Genomic DNA, 19,536 nt, shown 5'->3' with positions numbered 1-19,536 from the left:
TTATTTTATATAATTTGACACCCATAATGAATGGCATGCCCAAAATAGATTGAACGTGCTTATGTTTTCTTTTATAGTGGTGATAAATATCAACTGCAATCACACAAATAACCTATAATAATGAAAATAAAACTTTTTCTTTTCTCCCCCAAAACAACGTTTTGCAAAACAAGATACAACATTAAAGGATGTCCTGTTAATGCAAAACCATGTATAGGTAACAGGGTCAGCAAATATAGCAGATGCAGGCCAGCTTGGTGACAGCTGTACCAGTAATGATCATACAACATGTTGAAATTTCAGAACTATGATTAATTTGACAAGTATTTATTTTGTTGTGTCAGTGGAATTGGATCACACATTCTCTGGGTGGTAAGGGTTGACTTTTCCTAGCTAGGCTGCTCCTGTGGTTGGCTCAATTGGGATTCTGAAATGTTTAAAATCCAAGATAAACTGGATGAAAGAATCTGTAGTCAACATTTTGCTAAATTATCAAAAATCTTTGGATCTTTGATTTGGAGTTCATTCAAAACCTCTGTTCCCTCATTTCCAGCCATCATATACAACTTTAGTTTAGAAATTGTCAACACACCTTTTGAAATACAGCATACGTACAGTATGTGTATTACAGTTGTACAAATGTACACCATAATTATTTTACACAGGCCTTTAATTATATTTTTAATAATTCCGTTCATAAGTTTATACATTTATAGACCTCTCCTAGTAATAGTAACTAGTCAAATAGATTAATTCAATTTTAACCACTTTCAACCTGTAGTCGTTATTTTGGGCATGCCATTATTGACCTGTTTCCACTGTCCCACTTTAATATTTACAATCTAGTCCCAGCACTTGAGAGCCTGATGGTGCCCCTGATGGGGGTCCCTGGCACAAAATGTTTTCAGATTTATGTCCGTGAAATGTGGGAACCACTGGTTTAAACAACATTAGGAAGCAAGCCCAAATAAGCAACTACTGTACACTTTAAAAACAAGCACGCAAAAACACAACCAGCAACTATATTGTGACTATATAGTGACTTTACAGAAAAACTATTAGCCAAAGTTAGCTTATAATAAGCAGACATGGCAACACTGGCTGAAGGAGACATCTATATTTTATACTATTTCGGATGTGTTAAGTTGCCTATAGATCCATCCCCTTTTATTTCCCTATTGTTCTTCCTGAAACCATCCCCCTGCTTAAATATCAATCAGACCTTGTCGCTTTTGTGACTCTTCTGGCAAGATAGCAGATACAAGACTACAAAGCATTGCATCATTATGACACGCTGTGAGCTTGTAGGTTGGCTATTTTCGTAATTTGTCGTACAACGAAGAGTATAGGGCTTAAGTGGTTAAACGAACTAATTCTGAAAATGTGAATGTTGACGATTAAAGAGTGAGCTTTGATCATTTTTCAGAGGGCATGACTGTTATGCTTAAAGAGGCACTTTCTATGATTCTTGGCCTGTGCCTTATTTTCTGTATAAATTACATACAAAGAAAGCTTAAGAGGTGTTTCTCAAGGGCTCAACATTTTTACGCTTACACTCCACTGGCAAGTCCAGTATGGAAAACCTGAACTATACTTTGAGTCCTGTATTTGGTGTGGTTTGGACTTGAGGTGGGGATCAATTGCTTGGTTTCTGCAGCAGCATCGCAGAAAACCCAAGAGGGAGTTCTGAAGGACAGGTGGGGTGGCATGGCATGCACAGAACCTCAATCCACTGTCCCCAAGGCATGGTCCCTCACCATAGAGTGAAGCCTAATTAAAAAGGCTATAGTTCTGTATTTATTATACTTATAAATCAGCTGTTTTCGTCAAACTACGCAGATAGAACAATTTGATGAATTAGGCTTTAAATACATGTCCTAACTAAGGGCTGAGAACAAACACAGGTAGACAGACTAGTATAGGGAGAGACTGGCATCTCTCTACCTGTCTTTGTCCTGCTTCGCTTAACTGTGGCTAGCTAGGCAATTTTGACCAGCTATGATCCTTCTCCAAGTTGTCAGATCCTTCTCCCAGTTGTCAAAAGAGATGACTGCCAGTGCCAGACCTCTAATAAAACTACCTATGGTTTCACCACAAAGGTTGATAAGGTAGCTGATACTGCCCCCTTCTGCCGCAAAAGCAGAATATTTACAGCCTACATTTTGATCTTTGATTTATTGATTGATTGAATTTATTAACAGTTTGCCAGAAGTAAATTTCAAGTACAACTCAATACAAAGACTGTTAACTGTGAGTGGACGACACCTTAAAGCATTACACTTGTTTACAATAGGGCCCACCATTTTCAATTCATCAAAACATTTAGAGACATACAAATATACACTTCTATATAGCCAAAAACAGGAAATCATATAGGCCTAGAGGTAAAAAAAACAACCATATATAGTGAGGGGGGAAAGGGGTGCTATGGGTGGGTGATTCAGATTTTACGGGCCAGTTTCGAATTGCAGCCGTTCATAGCTGCCCTTTGAGAGCAGTTCTTAAGGAGTCAAGTGATTTGCATGTCTTAATGACTGTTGGTAGGGCGTTCCACATTTTGGTGGTATAGGAGCTAAATTAATTTAGTCCCTTGTTCGTGCCGAATCTGGGTAGCACATGGTTTGTTGAACTCCCTTTGGTGGTGTGGACTTCGTTGACATTAAGGAAGTATTTAGACAGGTACATGGGTATCTTTGTGGTGTATCGAATGTCATCAAGCCATTCCAGCCTGTCAAAGTGGGCAGGGGTGAGGTGGGTTTGGGGAGTGAGGCCTGACCAGTTTGTTTTGGGAAGTCTGGAGCCTTCTGCACTTGAAAGTGTTCCGTTCACCTCCATCTGTTCTGTTCTCTCCACTCCAGGTAGGATTGCATCCAGCTCTTCGACTTCAATATTAAATTATGCTATTAAATATATTATTATATAATGCAAAATACGGATTTTCTTCTTTTTTATTAGCCTTCTTTTTTTTCAATTACAAAAAAAAATCCATGTAAGCCTATTTATTAAGTGAGACCAGTGCCTAGGGGCAGGAATGGATTACTGTGGTTACTGGTTTCTTTGTGGCTCGCTGGTTTCGGCTGCCTAATTTATGCTTCATCGTACGGCGGTGCGGCGCGCGAAATACAGCCGATCTGCAAGCTCATCACGCGTCGCGGGCACGACCCGCGGTGAGGTTGTAGATTGGCTGTTTCCGGCGCGACCGCCATCGCACGACGGCGTATAGCTCGGGCTTGCGTACATTCATAGCAAACCAATCAGACCAGAGTTTATTGGCGTCGCGTGTCCAATAGAAATCCTGATTCTTGTTGTGGCCTGATGCGACCGCAGACAGAGTAGCAAGTGGGCCGGTTTGTAGCTAAGCTAATTCAACCGTGATTTTTTTATATATCGAGTTGGTTTTAAAACCGTACACATTTTCACTTGCAGCATACACGTGTGTCTTATTGATTTTCCCCGTTAATCCGGAGTCAAATTAGACGCGAACTGGGCTTTATTTTATTTTTTAATTAAATGTTAGCTGTTTTGCTAGCTACATCGCACGAGCGCGCGCCAGTTCCGTTTGACAACAGCGGTCACGTTCCTCTGTGTTGTTGTTTGTAAGGGAGAGTTGCAGCTCGTTTTCAGCTGAACCGTTAAAAAAACACAACCAGACAGACAGAAAGGAAACAACATGTCCGTGTTTCTCGAAGATCCGTCGGTCCTCACGAAAGAAAAGCTCAAGAACGAGCTCACGGCGAACAATGTGCCGCTTCCCACCGGTGAGCACAAGAAGGAAGTGTACGTTCAGCTCTACCTGAAGAAGCTGACCGTGTTGAACAACAAGAAGAGCAGCATCCCTCCTACAGACACCTTCTCCAGTGATGATGACGAACTGCCCACCCCTGTTGTCTCCAACAGAAGCCGTGCTTCAGGCAGAGTAAGTTTCTGTTTTCATGTCTAAATATCTGCGTGGATCTATGGCTTTATATGCGTTAATAACACAAGCACAACAAAGACACACCGGAAAACCATAGAGCCGGTGTGCTCACTGTGATGCAGTTAAGCTTGATTGCTCATTGACCTTGACTGATCATAGAATATAAATCATATTTTATTATTAATGAACCCAAGTTCAATTTATTGTCACAGATATACAGGTGTAAACGTGTGTACATTTTTATTTTGTGCAAGCTAGTAGAAGATGCCCACAAATTGCAGTTGCATAAAGTACACAAATGTCAAATATATTATATATCTAAACAAATAATAGCAGAGATGTTATCTTCTGTCTTCTCTGGACAATAAAGTTGTATTCTACTCCACTATATTCTGGCTCCATGTTGTGATTTGATTGTGAGTACTCATAGCAGACATTAACATGTATTGCAGTAGTTTAGCAAAGCCATTGTTTTGTGGCACACAACTATCAACTAATATATTAAAATTTTAAAATGCTCTACTGCAAAAGCAAACAACATAGTGATTCATAATTGGCTATAGTTAACCATTTCAACGCTAAGGTCCCTATTTTGGGCATGTCCTTAGTATGTTGTCAAGGTATTTGTCGTGGGGTGAAATTTATCTATAGGGCTTAATTGTTTTTTTGTGATATAAATACTTAAGAAGCACTCACAATAAATAATAATAATAATTACTCTACAGAAAGCTACTAGAAAGACAGACAAGCCACGCACAGAAGAAATAGAAGTGGCCGGACTCACTGATGAAGGCTTAAAAGAACAGCTGGAAAAACATGGTGTGGAGGCTGGACCCATCGTGGGTAAGATCATTGGAGCAGGCTCCCTGTGGTTGATAAAACCTTCAAAAATATTTGAAATTTGTTCTTTTACCACTACTTGACCACCATATGCGATATATATGCCCTCCTTTCAGCCTCCACACGTAAGGTGTATGAGAAGAAGCTGCAGAAGGTTTTGGATCAACCTCCATCAGAAGCCCCCAGTGCACTTGAGACCACCACAGAGACCACCGCAGACAGTAACCAGAACGGCAACACCAATTCTGACCATTACAGTGACAAGGAAGAAGGTAAGATCACATTCTGAACATTGATTCAGGCTGCTGGGTCCGAAATGGAAATTAAATACTGCATGGTGCACTTAAAGGGATACTTTAACTTAAAACCCATTGTTCTGATGTGAAGACATTTTGTGTGCCAATATATGACTTATGTCTTCCGTGTATTTCTTCGCAAAATGTTGAGCCACAACACACTGATCAGTGATCACATCCTTATTGCTGTACGGATGTCTGTCCCTGACTAAGTGTGACACAAGGCGTAACTTTGACAATAGTATATACTTTGAAAATACATTGCTCTATGTGGATTCGTTATAGTCAGTGTTGGAGCAAGGGCACTCTACATTCCTCTTGGTGTAATTCTTATTTCTCAGTTCACAACTTCCTGTCTGAGAGGCACTGGCTTTCATATGGAGTAGTTCCCCCAAGACATGGCTTTATTTCTATCGTTTACCTACCTGCTGATGTCTTTCATTTTTTGTTTGTAAAACAGTGAAGAATCAAAAAATAAAGAAAAACTTGATGAATGGTTAATCCATGTGTAGAGACACAAAGTAACATGGAAATGATATAAAAATGTGTCTATGAAGTCCAAAACACGGATCATATTATCATTTAGATTCTCTTCAAAGTCATTTATTGGGTGAACTACACATTTGAATTCTTTCTGCGCCATCCCCGAACATTTTCGGACCCCCCCCCCCCCCCGGCTAGGGTACAGCATCAGCCAACTACGAACATGTTCGTACCCCCGTATAGTGGAGACAGTCATTTTTACCTTTTAACGTTAATCCGGTTGCTATGCAACGTCTCCGTCCCCACCAGCTATGGGTTCTTTACATCCAGCCCTTCGAGCGCTGTCCATGGTAATCCGTTGTTCGGATTTAATTTGTGACTTTGTCTCACATCACTCCTGACGTATAACCGATTCTGGCGAGAGGTAAAGAGGTGCGCTCATGCTACTGATGAATCATCACATCAACCTCCCTGCTAACCCGGAAATTATACGGAGGCTTGTAGAATGGGAGTCTATGGCTGGCACAGCTTGGTTGTGCTTATGCTACCAACTAACGGGCAATAAATTAGTTTTAGCAATGTCATGTTTGGATTATTTCTCACTTCTTGGTTTTCATCCATTATTTTATTTTTTTCAGATGAGACTCCTGCACCTGAACCAGAGACTGTTCCTGTTGTGGAGAAGCCTGTACAAAGCAGAGGGAAAACTCCTGTCACCCTCAGGACCAGTAGTAGACGTCAAAATAAGGTTAGATACATTCTGACAATACTAAACGTAGCTTAAATCTTGTTTAAGGCCCATTTTGGCTGCTTACTTAGTTTAATCCTCGCTTAAGGTCCATTTATGTTGCTTTAAGTGTCAGACGATGGGTCACACTACTGTTTACAGCAGCTGTGACTGCCAGTAATTGTTTACATTTTGATTTACTCTTTTATTGTTGGAGAAATCACCCTGTAATTTCTGCTCATTGCCCAGTTAGCCTACTGAAAGAGTCCAATTGACTTTACAGAAGGCCAAAAATAAGTAGTACTAGTAGAGATTATGATCAAAATGTGTTAAGACAAACGGCACTTTTTTGTTAAATTTGGGAATAAAACCAAATCCTCTGTCTCTAGTCCCATACTGAATTGCATCTTCTTTTTTTTTATTAAATGTTTTGCATCGCATTGTATTGCACCGAATCGCATCGCATCATATCACATTGGGTACAACTAAATTGTTATCACATCACATCGGGAACAGCGGCGAATCGTATCGGGCAGGGATTCAATGTATCGCTAATGTATCGTATCCCAGGCAATGTATCAAGATGCGTATCGAATCGGCCTCAGTAGTGGAGATTCACATGCTTAACTAGGAACTGAATATGGTCTTGCACGTTACACAAAGGAGCTTACTTCTTCTTCCCAATCAATGTGATTACGCCTCATTTGATAAAACGTCTGCAACTGCGACATCCGGCGATTCATGCAAAGAATAAATTAGCATTTAGGTACATATGTTTTATTATAGCAAGACACTCTCTTACATTTTTTCCTAAAATATTAACAGGCAGTGGAGGAGACCCCAAAGAAGGCTGGGGAGAGTGTTGTTGAAGATATCCTTGCCAACGAAATTAGCACACCAACAGGCATCAGGTAACTTTTTAAATGGGACTCACTGATGATAGTTATTTATATGTCATTATTTTAAAGTGACTACAGCATGATTCAATTTTGTACTGCGTGATACTTTTTGCATTGATTTAGCTGTGACATCTTCCCATGTGTGTCATCTTCTTCCGTGAGCAGTGCCAGCTGCAGGAGGCCAATACGAGGGGCAGCCGGGCGACCACTGAAACCAAGCGAGTATTGGCTGGACGAGTCCCTCCTGAAGCGCAGTGTCTGCACAGAGAGCCACTCCTTTTCGGAGTCTGTCTCCCGTGTCTACAGCAGTACAGCCCCTCCCAGCAAGGCACCAGTTCGACAGGGCGTTCTGTCTATGCTACTCAGGCTGCTGCTCACGGTTGTAGTCGCAGGTTCACTCTTCTACGCCTATGAAAATGTGAGTGCTGAGCACGTTGATGCTCTCAAGAGCCTCCTGGAGAATGTGCTCACCCCCCTCCAGGGAGTGGTTGACAGTACAGCCACCTACCTTGGCATCAGTGGCAACGGTGTCGCACAGGGCACTGACAAGTAAGGACCCCCGTCTACCCAGCCTGCGCCACACCCTGCCATCTGCCACAATAGACCTTAACCTAAACAGCAATGTGCGATCGCCTATTCTTTTTATACATTGGTTGAATCAAGGACACAATTTCAGTTGGGTCACATTGTAGACCCCCAACACCCACTTGCTCCACTTTTCTTCCCACAACAAGAGGGAGGTCTGTTCTAATAGCAGCTTCTGTCCTGTGGCAGTCCAAGACTAAGACTAGTTTTTGTATTTTCAATCTGTGTGACTTGTTTTGTGTCCTTTTTTGTGAATTTATATTCTTCTATGTAGATGTCAGTGCAGAATAAAGAGGACAGTTATCCATGCATGGTTGTAGTTATTGGTGGATATAGTTTTTAAAGGTGCCAGGTGTTTTCTGACGGTGAAGTGCCTGGACACTGTCAGCACTTAGTGCCCCGGCCCTCCCATTCCGAAGCACAATGAAATTCTACTACTAAACGACGTCTTTAAGTCTACACTGTAGTCATATAGAGCTAGATAGTGTCTCATTTATTTTTTATGATGCTCAGGTCAATTCCTCTCTAAACTAATGTGATCCGTACTGGGAGGAGACACCTGGTGAAATAAGGTTGCATCACTGTATGAGGAAAATCAGCCAAGCTTGTTGCTGAGGTAAAAAAAGAATACATTAAAAAAGATTTTTACTCAGTTGCTAGTAGTCACTGTTGTGCTCAATAAAATAAATGAAGTTTCTTATGCCTGCTGGGATAAGCATACGCTATAACAGCTGGCTTGCATTGAATAAACTGCTGCGGAATTTATATATATTTTTTGCTGTGTTTAAGATTTGTGATCCTTCAGTCTCCTATAGGACTGGCTGTTAAAGTGCACCCACATAGCCCTGCACACTTACTGCGTTTATATTGAATCATGATTTATAATGTAGACCCATGAAGGACATAGTGTAAAATCCTCATGTTAATTTAATTCAGTGTACAAATGTAACCCAATGGACTATTTCAGGTCAATTTGGTTAAATGTTTGTACTCAAGAGTTACACATGGCTGAATTAACACATTATTTTACTGTGTGACTGAAACTCCACTGATCTATTCTAATGATCTTTTTTTATTTTATTATTATTCATTAGTATTTCTGCCTGAAAATTACAGTGTTTAAATTCTAGGCTACTGTGAATGGGGCAGTGGCATTGATGTGGAACATTTTAGTTTCTGACCATTTGGTATTTTTCTAATGTGACATGTTGAACTTTTTATAGCACATCCTAAAGCTGCAATCGATAATGTTATTTGCGACTACATTATTTTGGACAAAATGCATGGCTGAGTATGCTAATACAATACGAGTAAGACGCGCAAACGCGGGAAGCGAACGCAGCTCGTACATATTTGGGTTTTGGACGTATAGCTGCTTTGGGAACTCCTTATATGGTGCCCCTTTTGTGCCCATATATGGAGCTGAGTGGACCTGGCCCCTTTTGTGCCCATATATGGAGCTGAGTGATTGCTGATGCAACACACTCCATATTTGGATAGCGGGACAGACACACGGACAGACAGACATGATCTGCTAGGTCTCATAGTAAGTGCTCACTGCATTCGCAATAACTAGCACATGATCTGCAGTAGTTATAGTCTACATGCTCTTTTATTGCCACAAGTTTATCCTGTGGTCAAGTAGATGTTTATTATTACATCTTATGGGTATGCCTAGAGTAAAATATGTTTGTTACAGTTCCTCAGACAAGCGGTATAAACTAAAAAGTCAAATTGCAGTTTTACCTCTGCTCAAACGAGCTTGGTGGTTGCAGACCACCGTTATCGATTGCAGCTTTATGTATAATGTAAAAGCAATACGAAAATATACAAGTGTATTGTAATTTAAAAAAACATTGTTTACTTAAAACAATTGGTTTTTATCAGGCAGCTCTCTAAAGGACAGAAATGGTGGATTATGTGGGTAAGGATTTTGAATCTGTTTTTATTTATAATGTATATGTGACGTGTATCATGAAATAAATTTGTTTTTTTTGCCAAATGTCTTGCTACTGTGTCTTAAATCTAACATACTCATTGAAGCTTTGTAAAAAAAAAATAATAATAATAAACCAAAATAATAAAGGGAAGATTTAAATATCAGTGCACTGGATCCAGACTGGTAAAATGTGGGTCCTGACTTAAATAATTTGAGAGTCAATTAAAGGAAATATTGGATCCTACATGAAGATATAAAATATGTATGCATATGATCTGACTGACCAGCAGGACATGGAAATGTATACAGGAAGGAATAATGTTTATCTCCAACCAGGGCATTGCTGAAAATATCCTGGCATTCATATTTTATATACTTAATTGACACGTGCATTTTGAAGATTTCAATTTTTATATTTTTTTACTTTTAAGATTGAAAATTGAAATCACGCCTTTCTCTATTTTTGTGTCTGTGACGTATTTGATTAGTTTTCGACAGTATTTTAGGCGTGTAACTCCGCGGTAGTTCTGACGGGCGGGGTTTAGGCACTGGAGGCACTGGAGGCTTGTGGAAAAGTGGAAAAGTGGAGAAAGGCAGCGTGCGAGGCAATAACGCGAAACGAGACAACTTTCGTAGGCTCGTCTAGACCGGATCCTTGCAGTCGGACTCGGACGTCACTCACTCTTTTTTTAGCCAGGCGGAGGCCCACACTAGCGGCAGCGCCATATTGTTACAGCAAAGTCTTAAGAGTAAGTATGTATATATACCAATCTAAGTACAGATAGTGACATTATTTATGCTAGACCGGAATGAAAGCGTCGTTTCTGTTGAATAAGTTACCCGACTGTTTTTAAATATTTGAGAATAGTAGCCTACTACTACTAGTGTTGCCTCGGGGTAGTAACTACGCAGGCTTCCAGAGAAACGTGCTTGGCAAGCACATAGACATATATCTATGGGGCAAGCAGTGCTGGCAGTTAAAGCTGCAATGCACAACTTTTTACTGCATGGCCTACTCAGGATTCGAACCCAAGTCTCTGCCGCATTGCCGGTCAGGCAAGATGCATTATTACTAGCTGCACTTAGGTAGCACTATTTAACAACCAGTAATTGTCCTACCGACACCGCATACACGACACGCATATTATTTACATACTAGATACTACCGTATATATTGGACACAATATTTTCTTGGTAGAAATTTTGCAACTAGCTTGACTACATTTCCCAGTAGCTTGTGGGTAGACTCACGAATGAGTAAAAAACTCGAAATGGGGGTTATTTCTCACTCACTCATACAGGTAGGCTACAATTAGCCTAAAATTTAGACTCGTAGATGTATTTATCGATTCTGTCAGAATGTCAGAATCTATAAATACATCTACGAGAGTAAATTTTAGGCTAGGCTAATGAGCAACGAAATGTTGGTGGGCTAACATAACTAGCTATAACAAGGATTTAAATTATGCCGGATGTGCTGTAATAAAAAACTACCGGTAAGTATAAGAAGATGGAAGATAAAGTTAAAAGGCATTATGTACTGAAATAACATAGCTTTTTGTAGATTTGGGAGTAGTTTGACCAAATGAGTCTGCTACATTTTCAGTGGCACGTACGTAGGCCTACACATAAAACGGATGAGTGCATTTTGTTCATTGAAGTACCGGTATTTATTAACAGTTTGCAGAATTACAGTAAATGTCAAGCACAACTCGATACAACAACTGTTAACTGTGGACGATACTAAAGCATTACACTTGTTTACAATAGGGTCCACCATTTTCAATTCATCTGAACATTAGAGACGTACAAATATACACTAAAAAACAGGAAATCATGAAAGGAAGTAAAAAGAGAAATGCAAATACAGTGAGGGGAAAAAGGGGTGGGTGGGGGATTCTGATTTTACGGGGACCAGTTTCGAATTGCAGCTGTCTGTAGGTGCCCTTTGAGAGTCAAGGAATTCACATGCATGTCTTAATGACATGTGGGTGTGGACTTCATTGACATTAAGGAAGTATTTAGACGGGTACATGAATATCTTGGTGGTGTAGCAAATCTAGTTGACCAGACACCCATTGCAAGATGCTGTACTCTGTCGTCAACCCAAAGCCATTTCAGCCTGTCAAAGTGGGCAGGGGTGAGTTGGATTTGGGGAGTGAGGCCAAGTAGTAGCCTGACCAGTTTTGGGAAGTCTGGAGCCTTGTTTTAAGGGCCTTTTGAGGTGCTGTGGTACCAAGAAGTGCATGCATAGTCGAAGAAACCTTGTACGAGGGCTCCTGTTAGGGTCTTCAAGGTGTTTTTTTCGACCAGTGAGGAGATCCTGTATAGGACTCTTGTTCTTTGGTTGACTTTTTTGATAACGTTGGTGGCCATTTTATAGGAACAGGAACAAGTTGCAGTCACACCGAAGGAGATGGAATCCTCCCTAAATTTCAGTTTTTACACAACATAATGTTTTATTCAATCACTCAATGTCCTCAGCTACACCAACACCACTAGGTACAAAATACCTAAGCTACAAGAGTAACTAGGCTAGTAGCTTAGCTAGTTCCTTTTCTTTAATAAAGAGAATAGTATCTTAGCAAGCCCATTTCCCAACACTGTTGGGTTATTATTAGCGTTGCTTCAACAAGCCAGTGCTGTTGTAGATGCTGGAGGGAACCTTTAGTCGATCTTTAGTTTACCTTTAGTTGATCTTCTTAACACTTTCTTACACAATCTCCTTTTGTACTACAGCTTATCCAGCCCAGGACACCATGTATCCGACTGCGCTGTTGCACCGTGCCCGGGCCAACCCATTCAGTGCCCCACAGTTCACACTACAAAAAGTCCATGAGCTAGAAGAACCAAGCCGCACTGTACCTGGCGGAGGACGGAGGCTGGCAGCTGCTGCAGTGGCCGGTAATAATTATCTCCTTATCCTGTCAAAAGTGGACGACGTCAGCAGCAGAGTGGTGTCATGTGAAGCTGGTGTCGATGTTCTTTTAACCTTTGATTTAGCATTTCAGCAGGAAGAGATTGGTGTCCTGAAGCCTAATCTGACAGATTGATTCCCCCATCCCACACTATTTTTCAGTTAGAAAGAGATGGTTGTGACTTTGTATCCGGTATGTGTACCACAAACTGCAGTAGCTGGGATTCAGGTGACAGGTCTGTGACCTAAAGCCGAGGTGGCATGAATATCTTTGTTTTTGATTGCAATTTGACCTCGCCATACTAGTGACTTGGATTACATTTAAAAGCTACTGATATTCTTAACCCATTACGGTGATACCGCTAACGTCATGGATGGATAATAAAACGTAATATGTGAGATAACCATAATGTTTTCTTTTGAGAGAGAGAGGTATGCCTAACACAACAACCCCATCAATTAGCCTCTATTCCATTAATTACCATTCCATATTCATTTCTACACCTGATCAGTGGTACACTTTGCATGAACTGGGTATTTATTATTAATCTGATACAATTAAACTTCAGGTTTCATGCTTAACAAGATTGTGATGAGTATTGTTGGTTACATAATACATCCCAGGTATACAAGTGTGAAGTCATTGATATACCGGTAGTTTAACCTCTGCAAAATGGGGGTGAAAAAAGCAGGAAAACTCTGAAATTATGCACACAGGAGGGGCTCTGGGCGTGAGTATGTGTTGAATTTGCTTGCTGCGATTTCATGTCATTGATATAGTTTAACCTCTGCAAAATGGGGTGATAAAAGCGGAAAGATTATGCACACCTTAATTGAAACTATTTCAGAGAAAACATGCTCCTTAGATCCACCTCTGGGGGGACATCCTGTGCTGCTGCTGTTGCAGCAGCACGGAGACCCCCAGCAGCTTTCTAGGCTGTACAGTTGGAGGTGCTTGAGTCATTGGCATGTGAGAACAGTCCACCTGCTCCTCAGACCACAGAGCTGCACTGGCCCTTCACTGGACCACAACCAGTGTAGACAGTCTGGGGAGCGGACATCATTTAAACTTTATTTTCAATTATGGTGATACCCCTAACATCATGGCTGGATAATAAAACGTAATATGTGAGTTAAACTTATGTTTTTCTTTTGAGAGCGAGGTATGCCTAACACAACAACCCCATCAATTAGCCTCTTCCATTAATTACCATTCCATATTCATTTCTACACCTGATCAGTGGTATACTTTGCATGAACTGGGTATTTCATTTGTTAAAATTAAACTTCAGGTTTCATGCTTAACAACATTGTGATGAGTAATGCAGGCTAACGGATTCAATATTGTATCGTTGGTTACATAATACATCCTAGGTATACAAGTGTAAAGTTCATTGCGAACGCAGTGATTGCGGACGCAGTGAGCACTTACTATGAGACCTAGCAGATCATGTCTGTGCGTGTGTCTGTGTCGTCCCCCCCTTTGTGCCCATATATGGAGCTGAGTGATTTGTTTGTGACACACTCCATATTTGGACGTATAGCTGCTTTGGGGACTCCTTATATGGTTATGGCTAAGTTAAAAACTTAACTTACAAAAAAATAACTTAAAAATAACTCTTAAAAAACCCCAAATATGTACGAGCTGCGTTCGCTTCCCGCGTTTGCGTGTCTTACTGGTAATAGTATAAACCACTAGTAAGACACCCTGAGGGCAAGAAGCGACCTCACCCTAAATGGCGAGGTCTCATGCACGCATCCGCCTGTCAAAAGGGAGACATTGAAGAGGAAGGACGGGTGGGGTAGGATCAACATATGGAATGTCAGAACATTCAACTCCATATATAGAGATCTAAGTGTTTGAGGTCGGATGTAGAGTTGCTGGCCTGCTCCATATATGTGGATCTAGGTGATGATCCAGTCTATGTATGGCCATCCAGGGTTTGATGAGGTCAGTGGTGTCGTGATCTACATATATGTAGACGTGATGACACGAGGTGTGATGTCACAAACAAGGCGTGATGGACTGATAACCATATATGGAGGTGTGATACGAGTCATACGACTGACGGACATGTTTTGCAAGTTTTCATAGTAATCTGTGACCTATAGTCGCAATAACTAAAATATAATGTGTGAGTTGCCTTTGTTAGGTGCTGCTGAGTGCATGGGACTTCTTAAAAATATACAGTATGTGTCTGTATGTACATTTATAATGTGTACGCACATTTATCTGTATGTGTACTGTATGTATAGTACATGTATCTGTACTGTAAAATGACAGCATGGTGTTTGTGTTCACTACAGACTCTGATGTGAGCTGTGACTTTGGTTCTGCTAAATACTATGCCTTTTGCGGCTTCGGGGGCATTCTCAGCTGCGGAATCACACATACAGCAGTTGTACCCCTTGATCTGGTCAAGTGCCGACTGCAGGTCTGTATTTTAGCTCTTCGTTGCATGTTTTTTGTTTGAAGATGATATATTAAAACAGCTTGTGTATTTCAAATAAAGGGATACACAACTTGCATAATTCCTGGGTAGGCCTGTTCACTGCCCACCTGTTTAGCGTGTGTGTGTGTATGTATAATATATATATATATATATGTATAATATATATATATATATAAAAAATCTGCATGCAATGTGGTAAATGGATGGTGTCTTGTTAGCCCACGTATTACTGAAATGAACACCATCACTAATTTGCATGAAGTGCTGAATCAAATGGATGTATTTTGTCTTTGTGGCATTTTCATACCTCAATCATAAGCACTCGTGTCGCATCATCCTATATTTATTTTGTCTTAGGTTGACCCTGAGAAGTACCAGAACATCTTCAAAGGGTTCAGAATTACAGTGAAAGAGGATGGTGTCCGTGGGCTGGCAAAGGGCTGGGCTCCCACCTTCATTGGATACTCCATGCAGGGCCTCTGCAAGTTTGGCTTTTATGAGGTCTTTAAGCAAGTCTACAGTGACCTTCTGGGAGAGGTAAGCATTGCTCATTGTTGATTTTAACCTAAATAATAATCGTACAATGGTAATACTCACTGAAAATAGTGAGTGATGCGATCATACAACTGTAAAGTTATTTAGGCTTCAGGGCACGATCTGTGTAGATGATAACTCATTGAGTTGCAAAATATTTTACTCTATCTTGCTGCTTATTAGAGCCTTTTCCCTTCAAAAACATTTTTAAATTGATTAAAGGACCTATCCAGTAGGATCTAGTGAAAGAGGCCTACTGGGGGGCTTCTATACGGTGTGTCATAGGCTCAATATGTCAGTTTGACACATTCAGTAGATCTCGTGATCTTTTGTGCCCAGATGTAATTTATTGGGGTCTAGGACTATAGTAAATAATAAAAAAATTAATCGCTATAAAACTTTGTAAAAAAATACATATTTAGCCCCAATGCCCCCTGTAACCAAACAGGAAAATGCCTACCTGTGGAGGACATCTGTCTACCTGGCTGCGTCTGCCAGTGCAGAGTTCTTTGCGGACATTGCCCTGTCCCCCATGGAGGCATGTAAAGTGCGCATCCAGACCAAGCCTGGTTACGCTAACAACCTGCGAGAGTGTGCACCCAAGATGCACGCTGAGGAGGGGCTCTGGGCGTGAGTATTGTGTTGAATTTGCTTGCTGCGATTTCACGTCATTGATATAGTTTAACCTCTGCAAAATGGGGGTGATAAAAGCGGAAAACTCTGAAATTATGCACACCTTAATTGAAACGATTTCAGAGAAAACATGCTCCTTAGATCCACCTCTGGGGGGACATCCTGTGCTGCTGCTGTTGCAGCAGCACAGAGACCCCCAGCAGCTTTCTAGGCTGTACAGTTGGAGGTGCTTGAGTCATTGGCATGTGAGAACAGTCCACCTGCTCCTCAGACCACAGAGCTGCACTGGCCCTTCACTGGACCACAACCAGTGTAGACAGTCTGGGGAGCGGACATCATTTATACTTTATAACTGTCGATTCAAGTGAAATTGTAATTTTTTTTTCATTCAAATCATTCTGTTCAGTTTTATCCACTTGAACTATAGTGTCCCTCCCTGGGCATGTCATAATAGGTGAACATTCTGCATGAATGGCAGTAGCCGGGATCTACTATTTCCAGTGCAGAGATTTTGTGTAGTGAAACCACTCCCCCTGCTGGACAACATTTACGTTCTGCCAGCAGGGAGAGTCTGGGAACTCAGGCAGAGATGATGTACTCCGGTCCAATTCTGGCCGGAGCGATATGCAGCTGTATGAGGCCGCTAGAGGCGGGATCAACGTGAGACTGATGACATATTGAAGCGCTGCCACAGCGCAAATGTAAACAAGACTACAACTCAAAATTATTATAGAGATATCAAATGTTTGTCCCGCTGCTTCCGGGTTCATCGTTTCTGCCTGAGAGATCCCAGATGCAGGCAGGAGGAGAGAACTGGTGAACTCAATACTGCCGTCAGGTTAGGAAGGAGGGTCATGTGGAGAGACCCGGTCAACAAAGTATACAGGATTCAAGTGTCTACGTTTCATCTTTCTGCAGGTTCTACAAAGGTGTGGTCCCGTTGTGGTGTAGGCAGATTCCATACACGATGATGAAGTTTGCCTGCTTTGAGAGGACCGTGGAGGTGCTCTATAAATACGCTGTGCCCAAGCCTCGCAGCGAGTGCACCAAGTCGGAGCAGCTAGTGGTGACCTTCGTGGCTGGTTACATCGGTGAGTTAGACATCGACAGTACCGCAGCTTGTTAAAGCTACAGTTCAGTCCATACGTCATCCTCTCTCGATGGAGAGGGGTGATTGCAACGATGTCCGAACTGCTATCAATTTGGCTCTAGTGTCCAATCAAGTGCCCTATCTGCTTCAAATAATTATTGATATTGTCAACCAGTAAGTTTCCTGCTCGACACCAGGGTCTACAACTGTAAATGGAGGGAGACCACCTCCAACCACTGCAGACTTTTAGTTTTATTCAATTGTATAAACGTACTCGACCATACATATTAGTTAAAAATCATCAGCTTAAAATAATTCCTGGGTTGTAGTATGGAAAATACATCTGTGTAATGTGATCTCTTTTTATAGAACCAGAAATAGGAAAGCATTTATTTATATGAAAGCATTGGTTATTTAGTCTGAAAAAACGATCTCTCATTCTAATCTGTATTATCTCTCAACACCTTAATTGAAACTATTTCAGAGAAAACATGCTCCTTAGATCCACCTCTGGGGGGACATCCTGTGCTGCTGCTGTTGCAGCAGCACGGAGACCCCCAGCAGCTTTCTAGGCTGTACAGTTGGAGGTGCTTGAGTCATTGGCATGTGAGAACAGTCCACCTGCTCCTCAGACCACAGAGCTGCACTGGCCCTTCACTGGACCACAACCAGTGTAGACAGTCTGGGGAGCGGACATCATTTAAACTTTATTTTAAAAGGGGGGGGGGGGGGGGGGACTAAAATTAGTCCTGTGTTCAGTTGTAGTCTGGAAAATACAGCTGTAATGTGATTTATTTTTTATAGAACCAGAAATATGAAAGCATTGTATATTTAGTCTCTCATTCTAATCTGAAATATAAAAATATACAATCAGATTGTGAATCCCACAATTAAGGCTTTCCCCCCTCTTTTTAATGCATTAACGTTTTATGGGCTAGCTGCTAGCATACCAGGTTCTGTTCAGAAACGTTCTATGTCGTCCTGAAGCTTTATCAGGATTGTATGCTAAGCTTATTCCTGACTGACCCGTGTTTCCTCTCTGCACCCCAATGCAGCCGGCGTGTTCTGTGCTATCGTGTCGCATCCCGCTGACTCTGTGGTGTCTGTGCTCAACAAGGAGAGTGGCAGCACAGCTGTCCAGGTGCTCAAGAAGCTGGGACCCATGGGTGAGTAAGAGTGGTCCTCTGTGAGCCTGACATCTCACGCAATGGCTTGCCAAAAAACACCAGAATGAAACACGTTCCTTAGATCCACCTCTGGGGGGTGCTCCTGGGCTGCTGCTGATCTCTGTCCCAGAGTGTTGCAGCAGCTCGGAGACCCCCAGCAGCTTTCTAGGCTGTACAGTTGGAGGTGCTTGAGTCATTGGCGTGTGAGAACAGTCCACCTGCTCCTCAGACCACAGATCTGCACTGGCCCTTCACTGGACCACAACCAGTGTAGACAGTCTGGGGAGCGGACAGATATTAGCAGCTCAGCCAAAAAATATTGCATGTTGTTATTTTGTGCATGTCTGGAAATCAATTTGATCAATCCTTAGCTATTTAACTTATGGATGTATGGCTAAGTATGAAGAAATATTAAAAATGTCATAGTTTCAAATGTTATACAGTAGTATAATAGTTGCATGAATAATCCTCATCTACAGTATATGACCTAGCTTGCATTTTTACACCCCCCATGATGCATCATCTCAGACCCGATTCTCAATAGTATCCTTTTCTGTTTTACTGTATTTGTACCACCTGATGACTGGCTGAATGTAAACCCTTGTCCGTTATGTCCCCCATCCCAGGTGTGTGGAAGGGTCTGGTGGCTCGTATCATAATGATCGGCACCCTGACCGCCCTTCAGTGGTTCATCTACGATTCTGTTAAAGTGTACTTCCGTCTGCCTCGCCCCCCTCCCCCGGAGATGCCAGAATCCCTGAAGAAGAAGCTGGGACTGACGGAATAACACGAGCAGCCTTAAAACCCCCGCACAAAATTAGCCTTAACACCCCAGCCTTGTACCCAGCACTGCAGTGCACGAGTCTTCTGCCTGTTACAGCCTCAAGCTGTCCGGAAGCCCACCTGCACTGGGCTTCTTGTCAGACTTGTGAAAACATTTAAACGAGGAACCCCGGTTTCCCCTCTTTGGAGGTCTATAAAAGTGAACTGTAGACCAGCAGGTGTTGCCACCGGATTGTAGGTCAATGTTGAAATAAAAGAGAATTTATGAACAAAAC

The 19,536-nt window shown here is 41.6% G+C and overlaps 2 protein-coding genes across 4 annotated transcripts; both read left to right on the top strand.

Moving 5' to 3' along the window:
- The first annotated feature begins 3,226 nt into the window (after positions 1–3,226).
- Positions 3,227–8,515, top strand: tmpob (thymopoietin b). The gene is made up of 6 exons (XM_080761796.1): positions 3,227–3,916; positions 4,642–4,759; positions 4,873–5,028; positions 6,174–6,283; positions 7,088–7,173; positions 7,327–8,515. Exons 1-6 carry the CDS (start codon positions 3,671–3,673, stop codon positions 7,712–7,714), a joined length of 1,104 nt encoding a protein of 367 aa, XP_080617922.1. The 5' UTR covers positions 3,227–3,670; the 3' UTR covers positions 7,715–8,515.
- Positions 8,516–10,258: 1,743 nt separating this feature from the next.
- On the top strand, positions 10,259–19,535 carry slc25a3b (solute carrier family 25 member 3b). Of its 3 annotated transcripts, none has more exons than XM_080761741.1 (8): positions 10,259–10,434; positions 12,425–12,589; positions 14,910–15,037; positions 15,413–15,592; positions 16,038–16,219; positions 17,141–17,313; positions 18,368–18,478; positions 19,105–19,535. In XM_080761741.1, the coding sequence occupies exons 2-8, from the start codon at positions 12,445–12,447 to the stop codon at positions 19,263–19,265; spliced, it is 1,080 nt and encodes a 359-aa protein (XP_080617867.1). In that variant the 5' UTR covers positions 10,259–10,434; positions 12,425–12,444; the 3' UTR covers positions 19,266–19,535. The 3 variants fall into 3 exon arrangements, with proteins under 3 accessions (XP_080617867.1, XP_080617869.1, XP_080617868.1); XM_080761743.1 differs by lacking the exon at positions 10,259–10,434 and adding an exon at positions 10,719–10,736; XM_080761742.1 differs by lacking the exon at positions 10,259–10,434 and adding an exon at positions 10,872–11,181.
- The last annotated feature ends 1 nt before the right edge of the window (position 19,536 follows it).

This window comes from Protomyctophum bolini (genome assembly GCF_963924005.1).
Source record: "Protomyctophum bolini genome assembly, chromosome: 4".
Taxonomy (NCBI): domain Eukaryota; kingdom Metazoa; phylum Chordata; class Actinopteri; order Myctophiformes; family Myctophidae; genus Protomyctophum; species Protomyctophum bolini.
This window is presented reverse-complemented; position numbering and strand designations above follow the sequence as displayed.